Source organism: Colobus angolensis, unplaced genomic scaffold (assembly GCF_000951035.1).
Source record: "Colobus angolensis palliatus isolate OR3802 unplaced genomic scaffold, Cang.pa_1.0 Scaffold58, whole genome shotgun sequence".
NCBI classification, from domain to species: domain Eukaryota; kingdom Metazoa; phylum Chordata; class Mammalia; order Primates; family Cercopithecidae; genus Colobus; species Colobus angolensis.
In genome coordinates this window covers 9,875,166-9,898,552 of record NW_012119376.1, presented here as the reverse complement: position 1 = coordinate 9,898,552, position 23,387 = coordinate 9,875,166, and the positions used below count along the sequence as shown (strand labels likewise).

The 23,387-nt window shown below is 35.5% G+C and overlaps 1 protein-coding gene across 5 annotated transcripts in view; it reads right to left on the bottom strand.

Moving 5' to 3' along the window:
- Positions 1–23,387, bottom strand: part of AHI1 (Abelson helper integration site 1) — a 227,075-nt gene that overhangs the window by 112,232 nt on the left and 91,456 nt on the right. For 3 of the 5 annotated variants that reach the window (XM_011962111.1, XM_011962110.1, XM_011962109.1), the window contains 2 exons: positions 22,958–22,984; positions 12,816–12,936 (listed from right to left, as the gene is read on the bottom strand). In XM_011962111.1, coding sequence (XP_011817501.1) covers positions 12,816–12,936; positions 22,958–22,984 — 148 coding nt within the window. Of the gene's footprint in view, positions 1–5,790; positions 6,048–6,188; positions 6,193–12,815; positions 12,937–22,957; positions 22,985–23,387 lie in introns of those variants that run through there. The other 2 variants (XM_011962112.1, XM_011962113.1) reach the window with 2 other exon arrangements.

Sequence of the window (23,387 nt, the reverse complement as noted above, 5' to 3'; positions counted from 1 at the left end):
TCTACAATAGCTTATAGAAGAATATCACAGAATCTCTGGTGAAATTATGATCCAGGATTCATTTCACATTTTAGTTGTCTAAAAAGTTTTACATTTCTCTATAAAAAATTAAAACTTTAATATACTAAAATCTTAAAAACAATAAAAAATTAACTGCAAAAATAACTCTCAATTTTAAGAGTTAGTCAAGGGAATATAAGTATATACTTTCAAAGACACACAAAATGAATGAAAAAATGCAGTTGTTTGAGCAGGTGTGGTGGCTCATGCCTGTAATCCCAGCACTTTGGGAGGCCAAGGTGGGCGGATCACGAGGTCAGGAGATCGAGACCATCGTGGCCAACATGGTGAAACCCTGTCTCTACTAAAAATACAAAAATTAGCCGGGCGTGGTGGTGGGTGCCTGTAATCCAAGCTACTTGGGAGGCTGAGGCAGGAGAATCACTGGAATCCGGGAGGTGGAGGTTGCAGTGAACTGAGATCGTGCCAGTGCACTCCAGCCTGGGTGACAAGAGCGAGGCTTTGTGTTAAAAAACACAAAATATGGCTGGGCGCAGTGGCTCACGCCTGTAATCCCAGCACTCTGGGAGGCCGAGGTGGGCGGATCACGAGGTCAGGAGATGGAGACCATCCTGGCTAACACGGTGAAACCCCATCTCTTAGTAAAAATAAGAAAATTAGCCAGGCATGGTGGCGGGCGCCTGTAGTCCCAGCTACTTGGGAGGCTGAGGCAGGAGAATCACTTGAACCCGGGGAACAGAGGCTGCAGTGATTCGAGATCACACCACTGCACTCCTGCCTGGGTGACAGAGCAAGACTCCATCCCCCCCACCCCCTAAAAAGTAAATTAATTAAAATGAAATAAAATTAAAAATTTAGTTCCTATGTTATACCAGCCTCTAGCTACCATAATGGACTGTGTACACCTACAGTTCAGAGAAGAGGTAAGGGTTGAAGATAAAACATTTGAAAATCACTGACATATGAGTTTTATTTAAAGTCATGAGATCACTAAGGGAGTGGGCATATACAGGGAATAAAACAGGGTCAAATTGCAGTGAAACAATCTTATAAGACATGGAAGAAAAGAGGAAGAATTAGCAAAGGACAATGAAGAGTGCCTAAAGAGATAAGAAGAAAACCAAGAGAATGTGGTGTCCCAGAAATCATGTATTTAGAAGTGATCAAATGTGTCAAATGCTGCTGATAGGTGAAGATAAGAACAAAGAATTGACCACTAGAATTAGCAATGAAAAGGTCCCTTTTGAGCTTGAAAAGAAGAGATGAGAGATTTCAACAAATTTATAGAAGATGGAAAACGATTAGAAACATCTGTCGGAATACACTATTGGAGAGTTGTAGTAGATACAGAAGCCATCTGACTATGAAATCTGTGAATTTGGAATCAGCATATTTGGAAAGGGGAAAACCTGAATGAAAACCAGGAGAAGTAACGAAGATTCATTTGTACAATACCTAAGCTAAACAGGCTGTGAAATCCCCAGAAAATGAAGGATGCTCAGCATTAACAGTCTGCCACAAAACAAAAACAAAAACAAAACAAACCACAGTGGAATTGTCTCTAAAAATAATAGCGTGAACCATCTGGGAAGCATGTAGCCTTCTTAGTGTGGATATGCTGTCCCAGTTATTCTCATTTTGGCAACTTGCATGACAGTATCATAGGTGGGCCCATTCACTTTACTTGTTTATCCTAAACATAAGCTGCCAGTTAATTTGTGCTAGCCATGTATATCAGGTTTTCAATACACTTTCTGCTTAGGGGAAGAAAACAGTGAGATTGTAGAGCCATTCTCAGAACAGAAGAAGAAATCAGATTTGTACCCAGGTCTTCATTTTTAAAGAGATACTAAGGATCATCAGATATATAAGGAAAAACCACTGGCATGAAAGAAAAACACAGGCTACATAAACAGATTAAAAAAAAAACTGAACACAGAGGAAACATCGATTGATTTAGGAAGGTATAATGGCAGTCAGAAAACATCAATACAAGAAAAAACAAAACAAAACAAAACATATAGGACACGAAATGGGACAGAAGATTGAAATACAGATGCATATAGACACTTCTTTCAGGGAACTCCTGGCAATGATTATATTTGTTACACATGTAAATAGCTTACATATTTTACCACATAAGTTTGAGGCTGAGTATCTTTTCTGAAATTAGATTGTATATTTCAGAACCATACAACAGCTCTGTGCAATTGTGCCTAAACTCTCAGAAGTTTTACATTTGATCTTTTTTAAAAAGATGCTATATGCAAATAACTTCTATAAGTCTTTAAATTAAGAAGTTATCATATATCAGCGGGAAAGCTTTGGAAAAGGTAAACATCAGAATTCTATAAAATAAAAATTAAATGATCTAGCTCATACTTTGGCTATGGTAGCATTAAATTATGTAGTTTTCATATTCATTAACTCAATAAGATCTCATTTTAATTTCCTGCAGTTCATGGTCTTCCATTGCTTGCTTTTTATTTTTCATTGTTGATATAATTATTTCACTTTTAAAATTTATCTATGAGGAAAATGCTACAATATTCTTTGATAACTGAATTTAGAAGGGTTTTAAATGAAATACATCAATTTGCAAATAAATGTGACTGACAAAAGGAGAAAAGCTTACACTAAGTTTTCTATTTTTAACAGATAGGGAAAAAAGTTGAAATTATGAGACTGGAACCATATGTGTCATATAAACATCAGGCAAAATAGCTTCTTACAAAATAAATGGCTAGGAAGCAGCGAGCAGATTCAAGCTCATCTGACTCTGTTCATTTAAATAAGCAAAGTTTGCATTCACATTCTCCCCTCAGACAGCATTAGGAGAAATTTAATATCCCAACAGGGACACTAACTGCATATCCCTGTACATGAAGAACCATTCATTAAGAACATTAATATTCACTAGAGTTAATAAAAGTGATTCTTAAATTAAGAAATGGCAAGTGTGAAAGCATATTTTAAATTATTAACATGTTTAGAAACACGGGTTCAAGTGGCATTTATCATTAAAGATACAGGGGCTTTCATCACAAGTGATGAGTAAGTTTTGTTTGTTTGTTTCTTTTTGAGATGGAGTCTCACTGTCGCCCAGGCTGGAGTGCAGTGGCACAACCTCAGCTTACTGCAACCTCTGCCTCCTGGGTCCAAGTGATTCTTATGCCTCAGCCTCGCGGAGTAGCTGGGATTACAGACACCTGCCACCGTGCCTGGCTAATTTATTTTTAGTAGAAAAGGGTTTCACCATGTTGGTCAGGCTGGTCTTGAACTGACCTCAAGTGATCCACCTGCCTTGAACTCCTGACCTCAAGTGATCCATCCGCGTCGGCCTCCCAAAGTGCTGGGGTTACAGGCGTGAGCCACCACACCTGGTCTTCAAGTGAGGAATAAGTTTTAATACTTAGTAGATTAAGTATAGTTAATCTATTTCAGATCATTGCATAGTTACTTAGTATAATACTGATACAGGATATTAAAATGACTCCTTATACTTCAATGTACCGATCAAATACCAATTTTAGAGAATCCAATCATAACAATAAGAAATCCTAACAAATGAAGGATTTGTGGAAGGAGAATATAAAATAGTCATGCTAAAGGAAAAATCCATGTGATTAACAGAAAAATCCAAATATGGCAACTGTCACACCTCCAAGATTTTTGTGTTGACTGGAGGTTAGAGAAAGGGTATGAAATGAAATCAACATTAGCTTTAGGAGTAATTCTTGGTCCTCAGTAGATTAGATGGAACAGAATTCAGATAATTAAGGAAGTCTGACTACCTCCCTGACATATATAAGTTTTCATCCTGTTGTCTTCATTTTTATCATAACTTTTTTTTCCAATTAAGCTACTTTTGCTGAATTAATGCTAGAGAAATTAAAGGTAATACTAATAACCTACATTTGGTTGCTTATGCACTTAAAAAGTGACTTCATAGTGCTTGTTATCACATTAGATCACTGTAACAGCATTTTTGAAAAGCAGGAAATGAAGCATCAGAACCTCCATTTTACATATGAAAAACTTCAGAAGCTGTTCCCCCTCCTCAACCCTACAGTCCACAGCCCTCCTCTTTTAAAGGGGGACTGATTCTTTTAAAACTCGATTCAGAAATCAGTGTCTTTAAATTCTTTCTTAACTTACCCCAGACACGTAAGTCTGAGTTAGGCTTTAATATATTCACAAAATTTTTTACCATTTTTATGATGTTATAGCATTTACCAATGAGAGAACACTGATCACACTGCAGTGAATAACTGTCTACTTCTAACAAAAAACTGTCGACTCTTGAAGGCAGGGTCTATAATTTTTAATCTGAACAACTAGCACTAAACATATCATCTGGCCTACTGCAAGCAGTTCAGAAGTTGAATACATCAAGTGGTTTCTGAGTGATAAAGGCTGAATTAGAAATTTGGTGTTAACTCCTAATCCGAAGCTCATTCCTCCACATATCAGTGCTTCTGTCAACAAAGAATTGTAACAAAACATTTTTGGTAAAAACCAACCAACCAAACAACAAAAAAAAACAAGCACCCTTTCTCCCATTTTGATGTTATATACTATATAAAAGTGTTTTTTCTTTTTCCTTTTATTTTTTTGAGATGGAGTATTGCTCTTGTCGCCCAGGCTGGAGTGCAGTGGTGTGGTCTCAGCTCACTGCAACCTCCACCTCCCAGGTTCAAGCAATTCTCCTAAGCCTCCTGAGTAGCTGGGATTACAGGTGCTCACCACCACGCCCGGCTAATTTTTGTAATTTTAGTAGAGATGGGTTTCACCATGTTGGCCAGGCGGGTCTTGAACTCCTGACCTCAGGTAATTGGCCCACCTCAGCCTCCCAAAGTGCTGAGATTATAAGGCGTGAGCCACCCCTCCTGGCCTTTTTTTTCTCTTTTTAATTTTTTTTTTTGAGACAGGGTCTTGCTGTGTCTCGATCTCCAGGGCTCAAGTGATCCTCCCACCTCAGCCTCTTGAGCAGCTGGGACTATAGGCACATGCCACTACACTTGGCTAACTATTTTGTATTTTTTGTAAACAGAGCTTCATCATGTTGCCCAAGTTGGTCTCAAACGCCAGCGCTCAAGTATCTCCAGCCTCAGCCTCCCAAAAGTGCTGGGATTACAAGCATGAGACACAGCACCTGGCTGAAAAGCATTTTCTTAAGGGAGGAAAAACTACAGGTTGCAAAATGGAATTACATGAAGTACCTCAAGATTTTCTGATGTCTCTGGGGATTATGATCTTAGAGATGGTCAAATTCTAAGAGAAACAGAGGCTAGCCCATGGAGTTCTGTTGTTACTTTTGCTCTATTTTAACATCTGTGGAATAAAGGATTGCCCCCCACTGAACCCATGCCCTATCGATTTTGGCCACATTACACAGATGACAGAGTACTTTGATTTTAATCATCTGAAAATCTCAATGTTATCTCATTACATGCCAAAGATGGGTTAAGGATGGTACTCACGTAGAAAGCTAAAGTTTGGAAAGTTAAGTGTTCTAGTGGATTATTCAAGTTTAAGATGCTTGACAACTTTCTTCTTGAAATTACTTCATCTTAATGTCTTTTTTGGCATGCTTCTAAAAATGTTATATCCATTATTTGTCTCTTTGACATGTTCTTTTTCCTATAATCATCACTTAACAAATTTTATTAAGTCATGTCTTAAAATAAGATATCTTCCATTCTTTTGGCAACAAAACAAATTGCATAATTTCAAACTAAAAAAAAAAAAAAATCAAAAAACCTCCCATAACCTCATACTGTTTATTCTCCCAATATTTTATGAGTTTCAAAGTATTAAACGTATTGTGTTGATTCTGACAATTCTATGAAGTAGGAAACGTGGAGACATTTATTCAAAGAGACAAAGCGAACTACCTAACAAAACAGGAAGTGGTGGGATCCCAGGTCAGGCTCATTTCTCCTGGCTGGCTGACCCTGAGTCTAGTGCTTTTTCCACCATAATATACATGTATTGAATTCAGCAAAGTGACTGGAAAACAAATTCTTGCCATTAAAAACTGCATAATAAAAACATTTTTGATTATTTTTAGTACCAAAAAATACATTTCAGGGCATGTGTCTATAGAAATCAGTTAATTTTGTAGATTACCTATTAATCTACAATAGCGAATTAATGCCTTTCACCTATCTTACCACCTGAAATACTGGAATTATGGAAGTTTGAAACCAGAATTAAATCAAACATTCTTTTTCAATTAACAGTTTAAAGTTCATGAAGTAATACTAACAGAAAGCTCTGCCAATTCTGATGAGATGAGAAAGTCTTTGAAGCTCATTTTACCTTTCTTAAAATGGAAACCCCCTTTTACCATCAGCTGTGTTTATTGAGAGTCATTCTAAATACTAATTTTTGCCAAAATGTTTTTTCTTTGAAATACAAGAATCATCATGTCTCCAGCTTAGATGTAATCTACCTTCTACAATAGCTTATAGAAGAATATCACAGAATCTCTGGTGAAATTATGATCCAGGATTCATTTCACATTTTAGTTGTCTAAAAAGTTTTACATTTCTCTATAAAAAATTAAAACTTTAATATACTAAAATCTTAAAAACAATAAAAAATTAACTGCAAAAATAACTCTCAATTTTAAGAGTTAGTCAAGGGAATATAAGTATATACTTTCAAAGACACACAAAATGAATGAAAAAATGCAGTTGTTTGAGCAGGTGTGGTGGCTCATGCCTGTAATCCCAGCACTTTGGGAGGCCAAGGTGGGCGGATCACGAGGTCAGGAGATCGAGACCATCGTGGCCAACATGGTGAAACCCTGTCTCTACTAAAAATACAAAAATTAGCCGGGCGTGGTGGTGGGTGCCTGTAATCCAAGCTACTTGGGAGGCTGAGGCAGGAGAATCACTGGAATCCGGGAGGTGGAGGTTGCAGTGAACTGAGATCGTGCCAGTGCACTCCAGCCTGGGTGACAAGAGCGAGGCTTTGTGTTAAAAAACACAAAATATGGCTGGGCGCAGTGGCTCACGCCTGTAATCCCAGCACTCTGGGAGGCCGAGGTGGGCGGATCACGAGGTCAGGAGATGGAGACCATCCTGGCTAACACGGTGAAACCCCATCTCTACTAAAAAAATACAAAAAATTAGCCAGGTGTGGTGGCAGGTGCCTGTAGTTCCAGCTACACGGGAGGCTGAGGCAGGAGAATGGCGTGAACCCAGGAGGCGGAGCTTGCAGTGAGCTGAGATTGTGCCACCGCACTCCAGTCTGGGCGATAGAGCGAGACTCTGTCTCAAAAAAAAAAAAAAAAAAACAGTTCTTCAAATATTATTCAACATGTAGAAGCACGAGAGTTAGTTTGACAGATCTCTTAACCAATACCAGTCACTGACTAACTTTATGATTTTGTTTGAATCAAATATTTTCACTGTGAAGGAAAATAGGACATGGCAAAATATTAGATTAAATGGTTGGTTTATGGTATAAAAGTTTAACATAGTTTTACAGGGTCTAATGGAGAACATAAATAAAATTTGGAGAAGGCAGAAGCTATTGATAGTTTTAAAAAATCATGTTATCCCTATCACCACACTGTAAGTTTACAATTAATAAAGATAATTTGAAGAGTGCATGAATAAAGTCATATTAATAAAATGATTCATTTTCTTTTGACTCAATTTATCTATTTAATAAGAATTAAATTTAATTTAGAGCAATGCTGTGAAAATATATACAAAGTCCATAAAATGAAATATGCTGTCCTTCAAAATATAAACATGCAAAGATGATACAACTACCCCATTGCCAGTAGTAACGCTTTCTGCTGATTTCTCTCCCCATTGCCAGTAGTAACACTTCCTCCTAATTTCTCTCCCCTGAGTACCCATAACAGTGATTGATTTTTATTACTGAATAATCCACATTTTAAAACTTAGTTCTATAGCAAGCTTGTCCAACCCACAGGCCGTGTGATGACTCTGAATGCAGCTCAACATAAATTCATAAACTTTCTTAAACTACTATGAGATTTTTTGTGTGTTGTTGTTCTTGTTTTTAAACTCATCAGCAATTGTTAGTATTAGTGTATCTTATGTGCTGCCCAAGACAAATCTTCTTCCGATGTGACCCCAGGAAGCCAAAAGACTGGACACCCCTGTTCGATAGCAGGCACTCTTGAGATGGTTGAGTGTGATCTGGATTCAGATAAAATAACACAGAATAAAACTTCTCTGTACAGAGCCTGTTGATTTGACTGGAGACTACATACCATAATTACTGGAAATCAAACCTTAAAAAAATCTAACAACTGACAAACAGAATTATATTTAAAGGTCAAAGAAAGATGTAAGTTCATTAATCATCAGGAAATAGGATGTCCTCCTTGACACCTCAGTCTCAAAAACCCCACCTTTTCCAAATAGTTACACTGCTTATATTATTACTTTCCAATATATCTTAGAACTCTAAAGCTAGTAAAAAAAGAAGGTAATACTCATAGCCAGAGGGCCCACTTGGCAATGTGGTAGGACAACGAATGAAGGAGTGGCTCTAGACACAGTCTCCCTGAGGGCTGTGAGCAGGGAGCCCACTTCACCTCCCTAAACATGTACCATCGTCCAGGAATAGGTAGTTAGGTATGGTGAGGATGAGAAGTACTGAGCTAGACGTGATTGCCACTAGCTATGAGAATTCTAACATGTCAGCCTCTCTGATTCTCAGTTTTACTGTACAGAAATTGAGTAATAAAAGTTTTAAGGTCCCAGAAGCTCTAAAATGATTTCACTCCCCATGATTTTCATGTTTACTCTACTTTTCAGAGAGTTTCATTGATGATCAAATAAGGATATATATGAAAGCACTTTATAAATTTTCATACAAATGCAAGTTGCTGTTATTGTTTTATAGATTTTCTTTATTACACTAGAAAAGTATGGAAACAGTTTTGATATACAATATAAGATGCTTACCACATGGTGAGGCATTTAGATGGGCTATGCCCTAAAATTTAACAAAAATGTTAAAATTATATTTTTTCTTATAAAAATTACTCAGGGAAGATGCTATAGTTTTAATTTTTATAGGATTATCTGATTTGTTAAGAACTTAGACTAACAGCTTAATGAACAGTTCTTAAAATAAGCATCTCATAGGAATTGTATCCAGCTTTTCTGGATACAAGTAACCTATTCCTCATACAGATGCCAGCTGTATTCAAAGAAAAAAATACATTTTAGAATATCCCTTTCATATTCATTCCTTGGATAATTCTTTTACCCACAGCAGCAGTCCCCAACCTTTTTGGCACCAGGGACCAGGTTCATGGAAGATCATTTTTCCATGGACTGGGGGCAGGGGATGAGGAAAGGTGAATGGTTTTGGGATGAAACTATTCCACCTGAGATCAGGCATTAGATTCTCATAAGGAGCTCACAACCTAGATCCCTACATGTGCAGTTCATAATAGAATCCAATGATGTCGCTGATCTGACAGGAGGCAGAGTTCATGCAGTAATGCTCCCAGCTCCATCACTCACCTCCTGCTGTGCACCTGGGGGTGTGGGGGGGGTTGGGACCCCTGATCTAGAGAATAAAATGTGAATTCCTCAGTGTGGTACGATTTGACCCAATCTACCCCTGCAAACTTAGTTCACCTTAAACACGTTCATCTCACCTTTTCCAGTTAAACCAAGACTCAAACCACTCCCTAGCCATACCAAGCTCTCTTCTAAGTACTGTTAAAGAAAAAAATTATTCAATGATACTTGTCAAAGCACAGTAAGAAAGACTTTATTCAGGGCTACTGCAGTAGGTACAGGGACTACTGCAATGGGATTTTGTAGCTGGGGAGAAAGATTGGCTGAACTCCAAATACAGCATGGGCAAGTGGGAAAGAGGGAAGTCGAGAGAAAAGGAGTAATCATGAATGGCTCCTAGTTATTCCTAAACAACTGTGTGAACGGCGCTGTGGAGTACTGGGATTAGGGAGACTTGGTAGTAGGGGAAGTGGAGGTGGAAGGAAGGGTTTTTGGGGCAAAAAAACCAAGAGTTCTATTTGAACATATAAAGTTTGAGAATGTTTTAGCTCTCCTATCCCTCTTTATTCTGGTGACACTTTGTTTACACTGTGATTTCAGAATCTGTCACATTCTGACTTCATTTGGTGCATACTTACTTATCTCCCTAGCCAGACTAGAGGTTCCTGAAGGCAGAGACTGTAACATTTACTCCACAGGCTAAATAGAGGGCCTTAAACAAAGTGGTCACTTAAAATGATTTTAGAATGAATAAATGAAGTGTTCTAGAAATTATGAGGAATACAAACCAAAGAAGAGAGAAATGCTTACTTTTCTAGTAGTCTCCGTTACCTAGAACTCATCTTGCATACGATCAATAAAAGTTACAACAGAACATAAACCCACTTCAGAGTCTAGCACTGCAACATGTAAACCCACTTACATATATATAAAATCAACCCTTACTCTTACGTCTCCTAGCATGAGTGCTACTGGGCTCATGCTTACTAGCTCTGTGTAAATAGCTTTCTTTTATACCGTCCAAAGGCAAACATCGACAGATGTGACTTGCATATTTCAGATAGGTTTTCAGTGAGATTTTTATTTTTAAACATTCTATTTACATGATTTGTTTTTGTAGTCATGTATTTCAGATTCTAATAGATTATTTTTACAATCAACACTTAATTATTTATCCACTTTACAAACTGATTTGAACGCTGAATAGAATCACAGAATTTTTAAGACAGAAACTCACCAAAGCCAGAGCCCTCACTTATTTGGAGGGATGAGAAAACTTTGGCCTGAAGAAACTGCTCAAGACTCCGCATTTGGAAATAGAGTTAGGTCTGAACACCAGCTCACCTGGTTCCTAAGGCAGGATTTTTTTTCATAAACACTGGCTTCTTAATAAAAGAGATTAATTTGGCCATTTTGAGATGGACCACATATTATGCTTTTGTAACTTTTCTGTTCAGTGGTATCTCAATGACATTTCTAAGAAAGATATGCCTTAAAATGCGGTTAGGCATATTAGTAACCAAATGGCTTAATCGCCATGCTTCTGAGATAGTATGTGCGGAGATATAAATATCCCTCTTATGGTCTACATGGCCATGGAAACTGAAGTGAAATGGAGCTAATCCTATGTATAATCATGAAGTTTGAAAGGCTTGCCTTTATCATATCCCTCTTCCCCTTTAATTTGTCTCAGTGGTAATCCTTCTTCCCATTTCAAAGGCATTCCTACCTATTCCCTCTGCCCTTTCCCTTTACAAAAAATGAAAAAAAATTTTTGTAGTTATTATCTATACCTTGTTGGCAGACAGACATAAGATACTGCTTAAATGAATTTTAAACAATATATTAACTCAATCAGATATTTATCTTCTAAGCTTTTAATCCTGAATTGTGGAATGAAAAGTTTGTTCCCAGACAGTTGGTAGGGACAGAGTGGTGGAGAGAGGTTCCCTCCCTCCTAGTTATAAACATGACAAGGTCTGAAGCCAAGCCAAGTATCTATTTAGGGTGAAAAGAACAACCTAAAGAGGTAGTATATGATGCAGCTCCACTGGAAATAACAATGGCCAACATTATTACTTTAGTTTCTGGCAGATATCTGGAACACTACAAATTAAACATTTCTAAGGTTTGAGATAATTGTTACTAATTATTACAGTGACTTGAAATTAGATTTCAAAGTAGTTCAAAGTTAGCTTACACATATTCGTCATATTTACAATATAAATATGTTATATTCATACAGTACCTTATGCTTACAGTGTTTTCATGTGTGCAATCTCATTTAAACTTCAACAATATATAATGTAAATATCATTTTCAGTTTTCAAATGAAGAGCCTAAGGTTTGCAGGTAATGAGGGTTATAAAAGGCACAGCCAGGGTTGAGCATAAGAGTTGTGAATCCAAGCATTTTCTCACTATAATATGTAACCTATACAGCAATATTAAAATAACTTGTATATGTAAGTTCCAAATACTTTCAAGGTAAAAAAGTGGTATATATTGTCCTCAAATTTCTAAGTAAATTATGTTGATCTTCTCATACTCATATTTTTTTCATATAATTTTTGTAAAAGATAATTGTTTTGTTATTTTCAGCTTTCCTACCTTTCTAAAAGAACTTAGTAGTAGAAAAAATACTGTCAAAAACATACAGCTAATGAAAAGAAAAAGTCATCTTTCAATACCACCAACAAACATTTCTCATTTAGATGTTTTTCCTTTGATATTCTTTAAAAACCTTATTGAAACTCATTTAAAACATTAGCCAAAACAATTGTATAGTTCACTTCAGTGATTCAGTATAGTTTTGTAACAAGCTTTTTTGCATATTTTGTTAATTTGCCCTTTAATGGGATGTGACATCACTACAGGTTACATCCTATTTCTGCCAAAATGTATTTTACCTTGGCTCTCCTTGAAATGAATTATAACATGGGATTATCCATCTATGATGAGTTCTTTAATTGGGAAACTGAATCAGATTTAACGTCATACAGGTTTAAAACTCACGTGTTTTGCTAGTTTTAAATTATTATCTGTTAACAGCACATAGGTTCAGTGTAACTACCGTTACCAAATCCAAACTTACTTTTGAAATAACCTTGGTGCTTTTAAGGACAAAAGAGATGCTAGAACAGAATTTGTCAAGTGTGAAAACCGACCGTTATGAGCTTTATTTCTAAAGAAATAAGTGATATTCATCAACAAAACGAGCATCTATCTGAACATTTAAAAGAATTGTCAAAGTAAGAAAGGGGCTCACCGATCTGAGTGAAACCAAACTGATGTAGAATCTCTTGAGTGGTCAGCATGTTTGACTGCTTTAACTTAGACTGTTGTGAGGAGACTGCTGGTGGTGAAGTAAATGAGAGATTTTTGTTGACCTGTATTAGGAAAACAAATCAGAAATTACAGTGTAATTTCCTGGATTACTGATGCAAAAACTGGATGAGAAATATTTGCTTATTATACAAATCAGGACACATGATAGGTCAAAAGGAGTGGTAATCACGTACATGGTTAGTTTGTAAAGTTTACAAAAGAGAATCATTTTCATCAAGGAAAAAATATAATAGCAATTAGAACACAGCTATATGAAAATAAATCAGCCTTACTAAAGTTCACCATGGAACTGACATTATTAATAACTTAGAGTGGTCTTAGGCATTTCTTACGCAAAGAAATGCAAGAAATAAAAATGACTCCTTGACTGGTTCAATTAAGGAAGAGTAAAAATGTTTCACATTCACATTTCTCTAGCATTTTAGTGAAATAGCAGGTACTTCCTTTTCAGAGATACACAGAAAACACCTGTACTACTCATGTTTATAGACATCATGGTGACACAGATAACACAGCTGTAACCTAACTTGCCATGTGAAATAGTTTCCATTGCATCAAAACACCTTACTCTTAGGACACTGTTTAAACATATCATTAAAATAACAAGGAAAATTTCTGTATGTAAATACAATGTTCTATAACATACAAAACCTAGTATGATTATCTGAATGCACACTACCAATCTCACAGAAATGAAATGCATAATAAACACAACATTTTAACTATAGCTCTTGCAGGAAAATAAACAGTTCACTGAAAAAGCTTGAAATGTTTATAAGTAAATTCATCTTGTAAATCAGAATTCATTTCAGATAAAAAAATCTATCTTTTCTTCATTATTAACAAATCAATCATTTTATCTTTTTCATTACTTTCAAAAAGCACAATAAAATGTGATCTATTTTGGAGAAATTGACAGTCTGATTTCTAATTCACTTCAAAAATGTAATCTGTAAATTAACAAAATGATAATTTATGGCATATAAATATTACTATATTAAAAGAGCTCCTTTCACATTTTTTTTTTGTTTAAATAATGAAAACCATACAGAGAAGTTCTACTGTGCAAGTACGTAAAATTTTCCTTTTGATGTTCTGTATAAGACAATACTGGGCTCTGGTTACATGCCCTTTATCTGATTCATTATTTACATATTTGTAAATTTTTTTTTATTTTCTGCTTTTAAACAGTGATAATAAACACTATATCTTGGTTTAGGTTTTTCTCTTAGAGCAAAGAGTTAGCAAATTCGGTGAAAAAGTCAATTAAGACCATATGTTAATATAATTCTCAGTAACTAAACTATTATGTCATCTCATTAAAAAAAAAAAAGTATTTTCCAAAGCAGTTGGAGGGGCCAAATACCACATCAGTCCTAAAATATCACCCAGCTTTAAAAATTCTATCAAAATCCATTAAATACAGATCAAAATTGATCAGCGATAGTGATACAATACCAAAAACAAAAACTCATTTAATATCTTTGAGTTTCACTTTCCATCTTTAAATGGAGATAAGAAAAATAATATCTATACTTCAACGGGAATGTGCCAGGAAAGCAATAATGATGAACTGGTATCATAAAGTGCTACTTGTATGTTAACCATAAAGCACTAATGAACATTAAATAAGAAATAGATTAAATAGAATATATTGGGAAGGGCAAACCATAAAGTAGTATACAAACAAGGGGTAACATCAGTTATTATTAACATCACTAGAAGTAAGGGTAATTAGGTATTTATGATGATGTGGCCAATTTTTCAGAGTTCTGTGCTTTCAAATGGAAAAGAACATATTTATCACTTAACCATCTCATTCACTTCTTTTTGGAATCATTTCTCAGTTTTACTTCTTGAAAATTTTTATCTTAAATATCAAGTAATGTATTTAAAAATCTGGTGCAAACAAACATGTGTATGCTGGGAAATGAAGATGCGTCTATATACACACACATCTTTGCACACACATACATACACCTACATATATCCATATATATATATATATAGATACATACACACATACAATAGCCATTTATAGTCTTCCTCTTCATAAATTTGTGTTAAAAACAAAAAATATCAGGAAAGCTAAAATAGGATACTCAACTGCCTCTGTTCAAACAGAAAGACTTGCCATTCTTTCAAAACAAAATGTTGTTTTCTTTTTCTTTTAAACCTACAACCTATAATTATATGTTCTTCCTAAACATTTTTATAATTCTGATATTTCTTGACATATTTTTTTATAGACTATTCAAATGTCCATAAAGTGATGAGAGTAGCAACTTAACAGAGCAGATGATTTCTAAGGTTTGGGGTAACTGTTAATTATTATTGTTATTATTAGCACTTTGTTTTGAAATTAGAACTCAAACCATTTTCAAAGCTAGCTCGTACATATTTATTACTTCATCTAGAGGAAGAAAAATAATAATAACCATTAAATAGAGTGAAGCAATATCTATTTTTGAAATATGTGCTGTGGAAAAGAATTGCTTAATAATTTTACAACAACAGAAAGGTTGGTTAAGATAGTCTACCCTACACCAATCTACCCTCTTTTCACAACACACTTTTCTGTTTGCTTCATGCAAAAACCACAGTCTGCCAAAGTCAGTTTAAAACTAAAAGCATAAAAATTTAATGAAATTCGTAATAAAGAAAAAAAATCACCTGGAACTTCTGCCAAGTTAATCATAAAACTGTTTTGCCTACTCTTTTAGGGTATAAACAGACAAGCAAAATATGCAAATACCAATTCTCTAGATGGGGGCGGGGGGGTTAATTTTCATGTTAAAAAGCTTGCTGCTCTGAACATAAAATTGAATGCACAATATTAAGCAAGCTGACAATTAGTTTCACTTTTAGTGATTAGTTAGAATTTAAAACCTTTGGGAGATACATAATATTCATTTCCATATATACTTACAGGTCTAATTTTTTAGCTAATTTTAGATAACATGCTACATTCACCTGAAGAATTGTTTATGAAGTTTCAAGCTGTGATGATACCTCAAGTTGGTTTTAAATTATAATAGAAAGAATGTTAATGCCATCTGTATACTTAAAAGTTCACAAGTTCATCTCTCTCTCCCAGACAGCTGTCATATTTTTCCACTAATCTGAACAATAATGTAGATAATATTTTAATCTGATGGTAGTTCTGGTGGCATTAGAAAAAAGAAACCAATAATATCCAGGAAGCTTTTTTTTTTTTGCAAATCATTTATCTGTTGTAAAAATTAAAATACCAGTATCAAAGAAAAAGTTAAACAGAAAACTTGAGCCAAAGTGAGGTTCAAGATATTTGAAGTCAGGTATGTTTTACATTCTTATACATTTTAAGAGTAGCTTATGCTCTTGTGATTTCTAGCTTAGTGAAGTCTAAGCAGTGAGTAGCCTACAGTATTATAAAGAGCAATTCAAATACGACCTCTCAGTACTCAGATGTTTTCTTTATAAGCCAGGACAGAGAAGTGAGGGATTTGGAAGAAAACACTGTAACTGCTAAAGAAAAATTTCTACAGCAATAAGATACCAGAAAAATCTTACCCCCAAACCACTTCATTACTACTACATTAGCTAAAACCAGTATTCAAATTTGAATCAGTCACTATAAAGTTTTGGCTATATTTAATTAAGATTTCTGAGCCTCTGATAGGTACCAAGGACTGGTGGTTCATAGATCACTAATATGACACCTTCATGTCAATTTCAAAATTAAGATCTAGTCCTGGCTCAAACCAATTATCCAGCAATATTCCTTAGGGTAAAGCAATTTACCTCAACGCATCTTGGTTTTCTCAAAACCTTTACCTCCTTTTCTCTCTTAGTTGACTGCCCTGCTTCACAGAGAAAATTTGGTCTTGAACCCCTGAACTTCTCATTTCCAAACTTATGAAAGAATGGACCTCTCGCACCTATCCTTGTCTTTACTTCTAGGGATAGAGGAAGAGAAGTATTATGCTCAAGATTCATCCCTCAGTCCCCTTAGGGATATCCTTAAGGCTCTTCCAAATTCTACTTTCAGGCCAGGCCCAATGACTCATGCCTATAATCCCAGCAATTTGGGAGGCTGAGGCAGGAGGATCACTTGAGTCCAAGACCAGCCTGGGTGATACAGTGAGACCTCATCTCTACAAAACAATTAAAAATTAGCTGGGCATGGCAGTGCACACCTGTGGTCTCAGCTACCCAGGAGGCTGAGGCAGGAGAACTGCTTAAGCCCAGAAGGTTGAGGCTGCATTGAGCCGTGATGACGCCACTGCACTCAGCTTGGGTGACAGGGGAGAACCTGCTGCAAAACAAAAAACAATTTCTACTTTCAAATTCCTACTGGCTATTTCCCTGCAGGCTAGAAGCATAAACCCTTCTATTTTAGTACAAAAACAAAGAGTAAACAAACCAACTAAAACTCGCCCTCTGATTCCATTACTTCCTTAAAAGCTAAATTCCTTGAAAAACAGCACACAGCTGCTATCCATATATCTGAATCCTTCAGTCTTCAACCGGGTACAACAAACCTTGTCTCCATGATAAAACTGAATCTGGACTTATGGTAACCCTGGACTTCAAACGATCAAATTCAGCAGATTGACTTAGGCCTCTATCCTTCTATCTTTGTTTCTGGGGAGCCACCTTCTCTTGGTTATCCTGCTATGTCCAGCCATTCCTCATCAGTGCTATTTGTTAGATCTGCCGAGCTCATCCTCTTCCTTCATATCACATAATTACACTGGGCAGAAACATTTGTTTCCATCAATTCATCTGCTTTCTAATGTTGATGTTTCTTAAATCTAAAACACATCTCCTGATCGTTAAGTTCAGAACTAAACTAAACTTTGCCCCACTGTTTACTTTCTTAGGGAAAGCCATCATTCTCCTCCTACTTGCCAAGGCCAGAAGGCTGGGACTCATACTAGATTGCTCACCACGCTCCACATACAGATTACTATAGTTTGTACCACTCCTCCAGTTAAGCCAGTCTTCCAAATAGTGCCAAAATAATAAATCTTTTTTAAAAAACTTTTCTTTTAGGTTCAGGGGTGCATGTAAAGCTTTGTTACATAGGTAAACTCATGTCACAGGGACTTGTTTCATTGATTATTTCATCACACAGGTATTAAGTCCAGTACCTTACGGTTATCTTTTCTGCTCCTCTCTCTCTTTCCACCCTTTGCCCTCAAGTAGACCTCAGTGTCTGTTGTTTCCTTTTTGTGTTCATAAGCTCTCATCTTAATTTGCAGTTATCCAGTTTTAGAATACCACGAAAAAATAATTACTTTTTTAAAATTTTTTTTTTAAAAAAACTTTCCAAATAATTTAAAAACACTATTCTACTCAAATCTCAAAAATATCCAAATATATGTTTTAAACAGAAAAATTAAAAAATTATGTTCTCTGGATTCTCTGTTTTTGAACCTTTAAAAAAATGTTTTCAGTGAATAATATGTTCCAAGGTGGATTCGACTACAGTATACATTACCACTTTACCTTTACAGCATTCTTCCACTAAACATAACTCAATCAACTTCAACTTGGCTGAATTTATATTCATCTAGGGTAGGTGATTTAATACTTCAAAAAAAAAAAAAGATGGAGTTTCCTGGCTTCAAGAAGCTTACAGACGTGTGTGGAGGGACAGATATATAAAGATTAGAAGCAAAAGCAGTATTACATAAAATTTAAAGAGACAGAAATAGAGAGTGTGTGTTATTCCTCCTTGAGGTAATTTATAATCTAATGCCAAAAAGAAAAAAAATTAAGTTGAAAGCCGAGTCATGAAAGAAGTTCCTTTTCTTTTTGTTCATAAGCAGATAGCTACAGATAAAAGGTTAATTATCTCCACAGGTAGCTTCCATGTTCACCTTATCTTTTGAAAAGTGGCCATTTACTGAGTGTAAGATGAATACATAATTGACTATCCCCCTACCTGCGCCTTTTCTCTTGCAACTTGTGGATTCAGTAATGTGACCATACCCTTCTTTTCTCCTCCAGCCTGTTTTTTTCCCATTAAATACTGAAGCCCCCAAAATCATCTCTGGAGAAACACAGACCACAGATTGTGTCTGTGATTCGTGTTTTTTCTTCTGGGCCCTGTCCTTAACCTCAGCAGAATAAACTTCTAAACTGATTGAGACCTGTCTCAGAAACTTTTTGGTTTACAATTGTTTCCCCTTGCTTGCTCACTATGCTTCTTAAGCAAAGTGGTCTTCTTTCTGTTCCTTGAGCATGCTAGTTTTCTTCCTCGATGAGGATTTTTGCAGCACATGCCTAGCTCCTTGTCAAGTGTTTCAGCAAGGCCTTCTATGACCATCCTCTTGAGAGCAGCTTCCCCTCCCACTCATTCTTTGTTCCACGAACCTACGCTATTTTCTTCACATCACTTATTATCTGAAATTACCTTATTTGTTTCCTTTTAAGATTATGTGTCTCTCTACAATAAAAGGTTCTTGTTCACTATTACATTCCAAGCACTTAGAAAAACACTTGGTAGGCACTCAATAAATACTTGCTTAAAGAATGCTAATGGAAAAAACAAATGTGCCTTCAACAATATAAAAATACTGTAGAAGGGAAAAAACTTATGTAACGGACACACGGTGAAAATTTATTATCCTAGATCTAAGAGATGAGAAACTGCATAAATATACTCTGTTGTTAAGATTAAAGGCTTCTGACAACGGTGCCAACACCAGTCAAAGGGCAAAGCACTCTTTTCAATAAGTAGTGCTGAGACAACTGGATAGCCTCATGCAATAGAATGAAAGTGGACCTGTCCATCATACCATATACAAAAATTAATGCAAAATAATCACAGACTTGAATGTAAGATTTAAAACTATAAAAATCTTCAGAAGAAAACATAGGAGTAAATCTTTGTGACACAAGGCTAGAAAATGGTTTTTTATACAACACAAAAAGCACAAGTGACAAAAGAAACAATAAACTGAACCTCATAAAAAATCCTTTTTGTTTCAAAAGACACCATCAAGATAAGTGAAAAGACAATCCACAAAATGGGATAATATATTTGCAAATCATCTAGCTCATAAGACACTTGTAACTAGAATATATAAAGAACTCAAAAGTAAACAATAAAAAGACAAAAAAATTCCAATTTTAAAACCAGGTGAAATATTTAAACAGATATTTCTCCAGAAAAAAAAGTACAAATGGCACATAAAAAATGCTCAACATCATTAGTCATAAAGAAAACGCAAATCAAAATCACTATGATATAACCACTTTTCACCCACTAGGATGGCTATAAAGAAGAGAATACAGGTGTTGGTGAGGATGAGAAGAAACTGGAACCTCATTCGTACACTGCTGGTGGAATTCGAAAATGGTTCACATGCTCTGGAAAACGTTTTGGGAGTTCTTTAAAGTGTCAAACATAATTACCATATATCCCAACAGTTCCACTCCTAGATAAACATCCCATAGAAATGAGTATATCCACACCAAAACTTATACACGCAATGTTTGTAGGAGTATTATCTTAATAGCTAAAAAGTAGAAACAACCCAAATGTTCATAAACTGATCAAATATAACAATACATAACCTATTCATACAATGAAATCTTATTTGGCAATAAAAAGTAGTGCAGTTGACCCTTGAACAACGTGAGTTTGAACTGTGCAGGTCCGCTTATAGGTGGATTTTTTCAGTAAGTTACACCAAGTGTGCCTGCCTCTCCTGCCTCCCCTCCCCACTTCTCCACCTCTTCTGCCTCTGCTCCCAGTGAAATAGCAAGACTGAACCCTCCTTTTCCTCCTCAGGCTATTCAATGTGAAGACAAAGGAAGACCTCTAAGATGATTCACTTTGCTTAATGAATAGTAAATGTATTTCCTCTTCCTTTTAATTTTCTTAATAACATTTTCTGTTCTCTGGCTCAAGAATACAGTATATAATACACATAACACATAAAATATGTGTTAATGAACTGTTTACATTACCAGTAAGGCTTCCAGTCAACAGCACGCTATAAGTACTAATTTTTGGGGGGAGTCAAAAGTTATACACTTATTTTTGACTGCACAGGGGGTTGGTCCCCCTAACCCCTGAGTTGTTCACTGATACATGTTACAAATAGAGGAATCCTGAAAACATTATTTTGAGTAAAAGAAGTCAGGTATAAATGACTACATATCATCTGACTCCATTTATATGAAATGTCCAGATTAGCCAAATCTATAATGTGTGTTAATGGATGCCAGGAATTTGGGGTATGTTCCAAGAGTTTGTATTTGGAGTCTGTATGTGTAGGAATTGGGAATGACTGCTAAGAGATATGAGACTTCCTTCAGGGGTGATGAAAAACTCTAAAATCAGATAGTAGGGATGGTTGCAAAACTTTGTGAATATGGTAAAAAACAGTGAACTGTATATTTTAAAAGGGTGAACATTACAGTATGTAAATTACAGCTCAATAAAACTATTATAAAAAAGAATAACTGAAGATACTAGTAAGGTTAATTTTTCCAGACACTGATTCATTTCCAAATTAATCATTTTTTCAATGAGTATTTATTCTCCCTTCATTAAATACTAGGGATATGAAGATGAATGGCATGATCCTTCACCCTTGGGGAGTTTCCAGATTAGTAGAGGCTGTTCTCCATAAAGACTTGCTCAATCTGTGCAGGACATTTTATTCTTTGGACATTCAGACAGCATTCCAAAAGAAGAGTATGCAGTATTTTGTTAAATAAAGATAAATAGCTTTGAATTGCTAGTCAGAAAATAAATTGTATTTTTGCCTCCAATTTTATATACAATGCATACTTCAGAAGGTTTAGTAATCTTGGAGCTACAATCATTACACCAATCATTGCTATCAGGAACGTTTCCTGAACATCTGCAGCCCAAGTCAGAATATAGCTTGTTCTCTTTTTCCCCCTCGTCTTCCTTCCCCTCGTCTATATTCCATATCCTGTTGACTTGTGATAATTAGGTATAAAAGTGATGGGTTCTGTGACTGATGCTGGACAGCCCAGTGATGGGGTAAGTCTTGTATTTTCTGACACGTTCTTCCCTCCCTAAGATGCCCCATGAGGAAAGAGACAATAACCTATTGCATTCCAAGTGCCTACTACCAAATGGTAGTAGGTGCCCACTGAATAAAAAATAATTTCCATTGCACTGACATTATATGAAACAGTCTCTAAATATACTAACACCATTCTAATTCTTTCATTCTGGATGTTTTACCTTTTCTTTGTGATATATAATTATATTTGTTAAATGAATAGATGTCTAATTATTCAACTGAATTTTGGGAGTGGACAGAAGAGGGAAGGATGAACACATGTTGCCATTCCAACTCCTTAATTTATTTTCCCAACACCTAAGTTAAAAGTTATACATAAAATAACCTTGCTTGTAAAAGGAGGACAGCTGCTATGTTGAAAGTATCTAAGATACAATGTAGTTGAAACTGTTTACTAATTGAGAGTCTTTTTGTACACTACCATTTTTAGATTAACTTGGGACCTTGGGCAAATCACTCAACCTGAATAAACCTCAGTTTCCTCCTTTCTAAAATTGGAATAACAATTATATCTAATCCATCTCTCAGGATTATTATACAGTATAGTTAAACGAGAAAAGAAACGTGAAAGACTTATAAATGAAAAAGAGCATTATCAGTACAATAAATCATTTATGTACAGCTTACATGCATTTCAATGCTTATACAGTTTACTCAGCATATACCTACTGGAACTGTATTGACTGGTGTCTTATACAAATTAAACATCATATAAAATTTTTCTCAGAAAATGGCATGACCTTGTTGATCCCTTACTGAAAGTATCTCAATCACTTAGTATTCTTAAATCTTTAAAAATGTGAAGCTACTTGCTAAATGATCACCCTTACTGAATTATCAGGTTCCAGCACTGTAATTCTTTGATAAACCTGAGCTCCAATAACGAAAGTACACATCAGATTAACTTTTATAAAGGTTCCCAACTCTATGAATGGTGCATTCCAGTTCTTTGGAGCATCACTATACCTTTAAAGTTATGTTCTTGGTAATAAAAACTACTTACTTTTGCAGCACAGGATCGTATCACCTCCTAAAAGAAATACAATAAAATAAGGAAGTATTCATAATTTCACTAAATAAAGTATTGACTGTTTTCAAAACACTCAGATGTTAATCTTCTAATAACCTAAATCAGCATTTGCAAGTTTCTTTATCCATTATCCTGCCGTTGCCCCTGTTTCCAATGAAAGAGACTTAATGACATGTTCAAGGTAACTCTAACTTGCCCAAACAAATGGCACTGTGAAACTCCTGAGGGCTCACAGGTTATCTGTCTCAAGAAAAACTTGCTCTTCAATCAAAAGAACAATAAAATTCTATACTAGAACACTAACAGGTGTAAAAGACACATGCTGAGTTAACTGCAATATATAATTATCTCTATAAATAATAATAGCCATATCATTCCCATATTATTTGTATCAGATGAAATC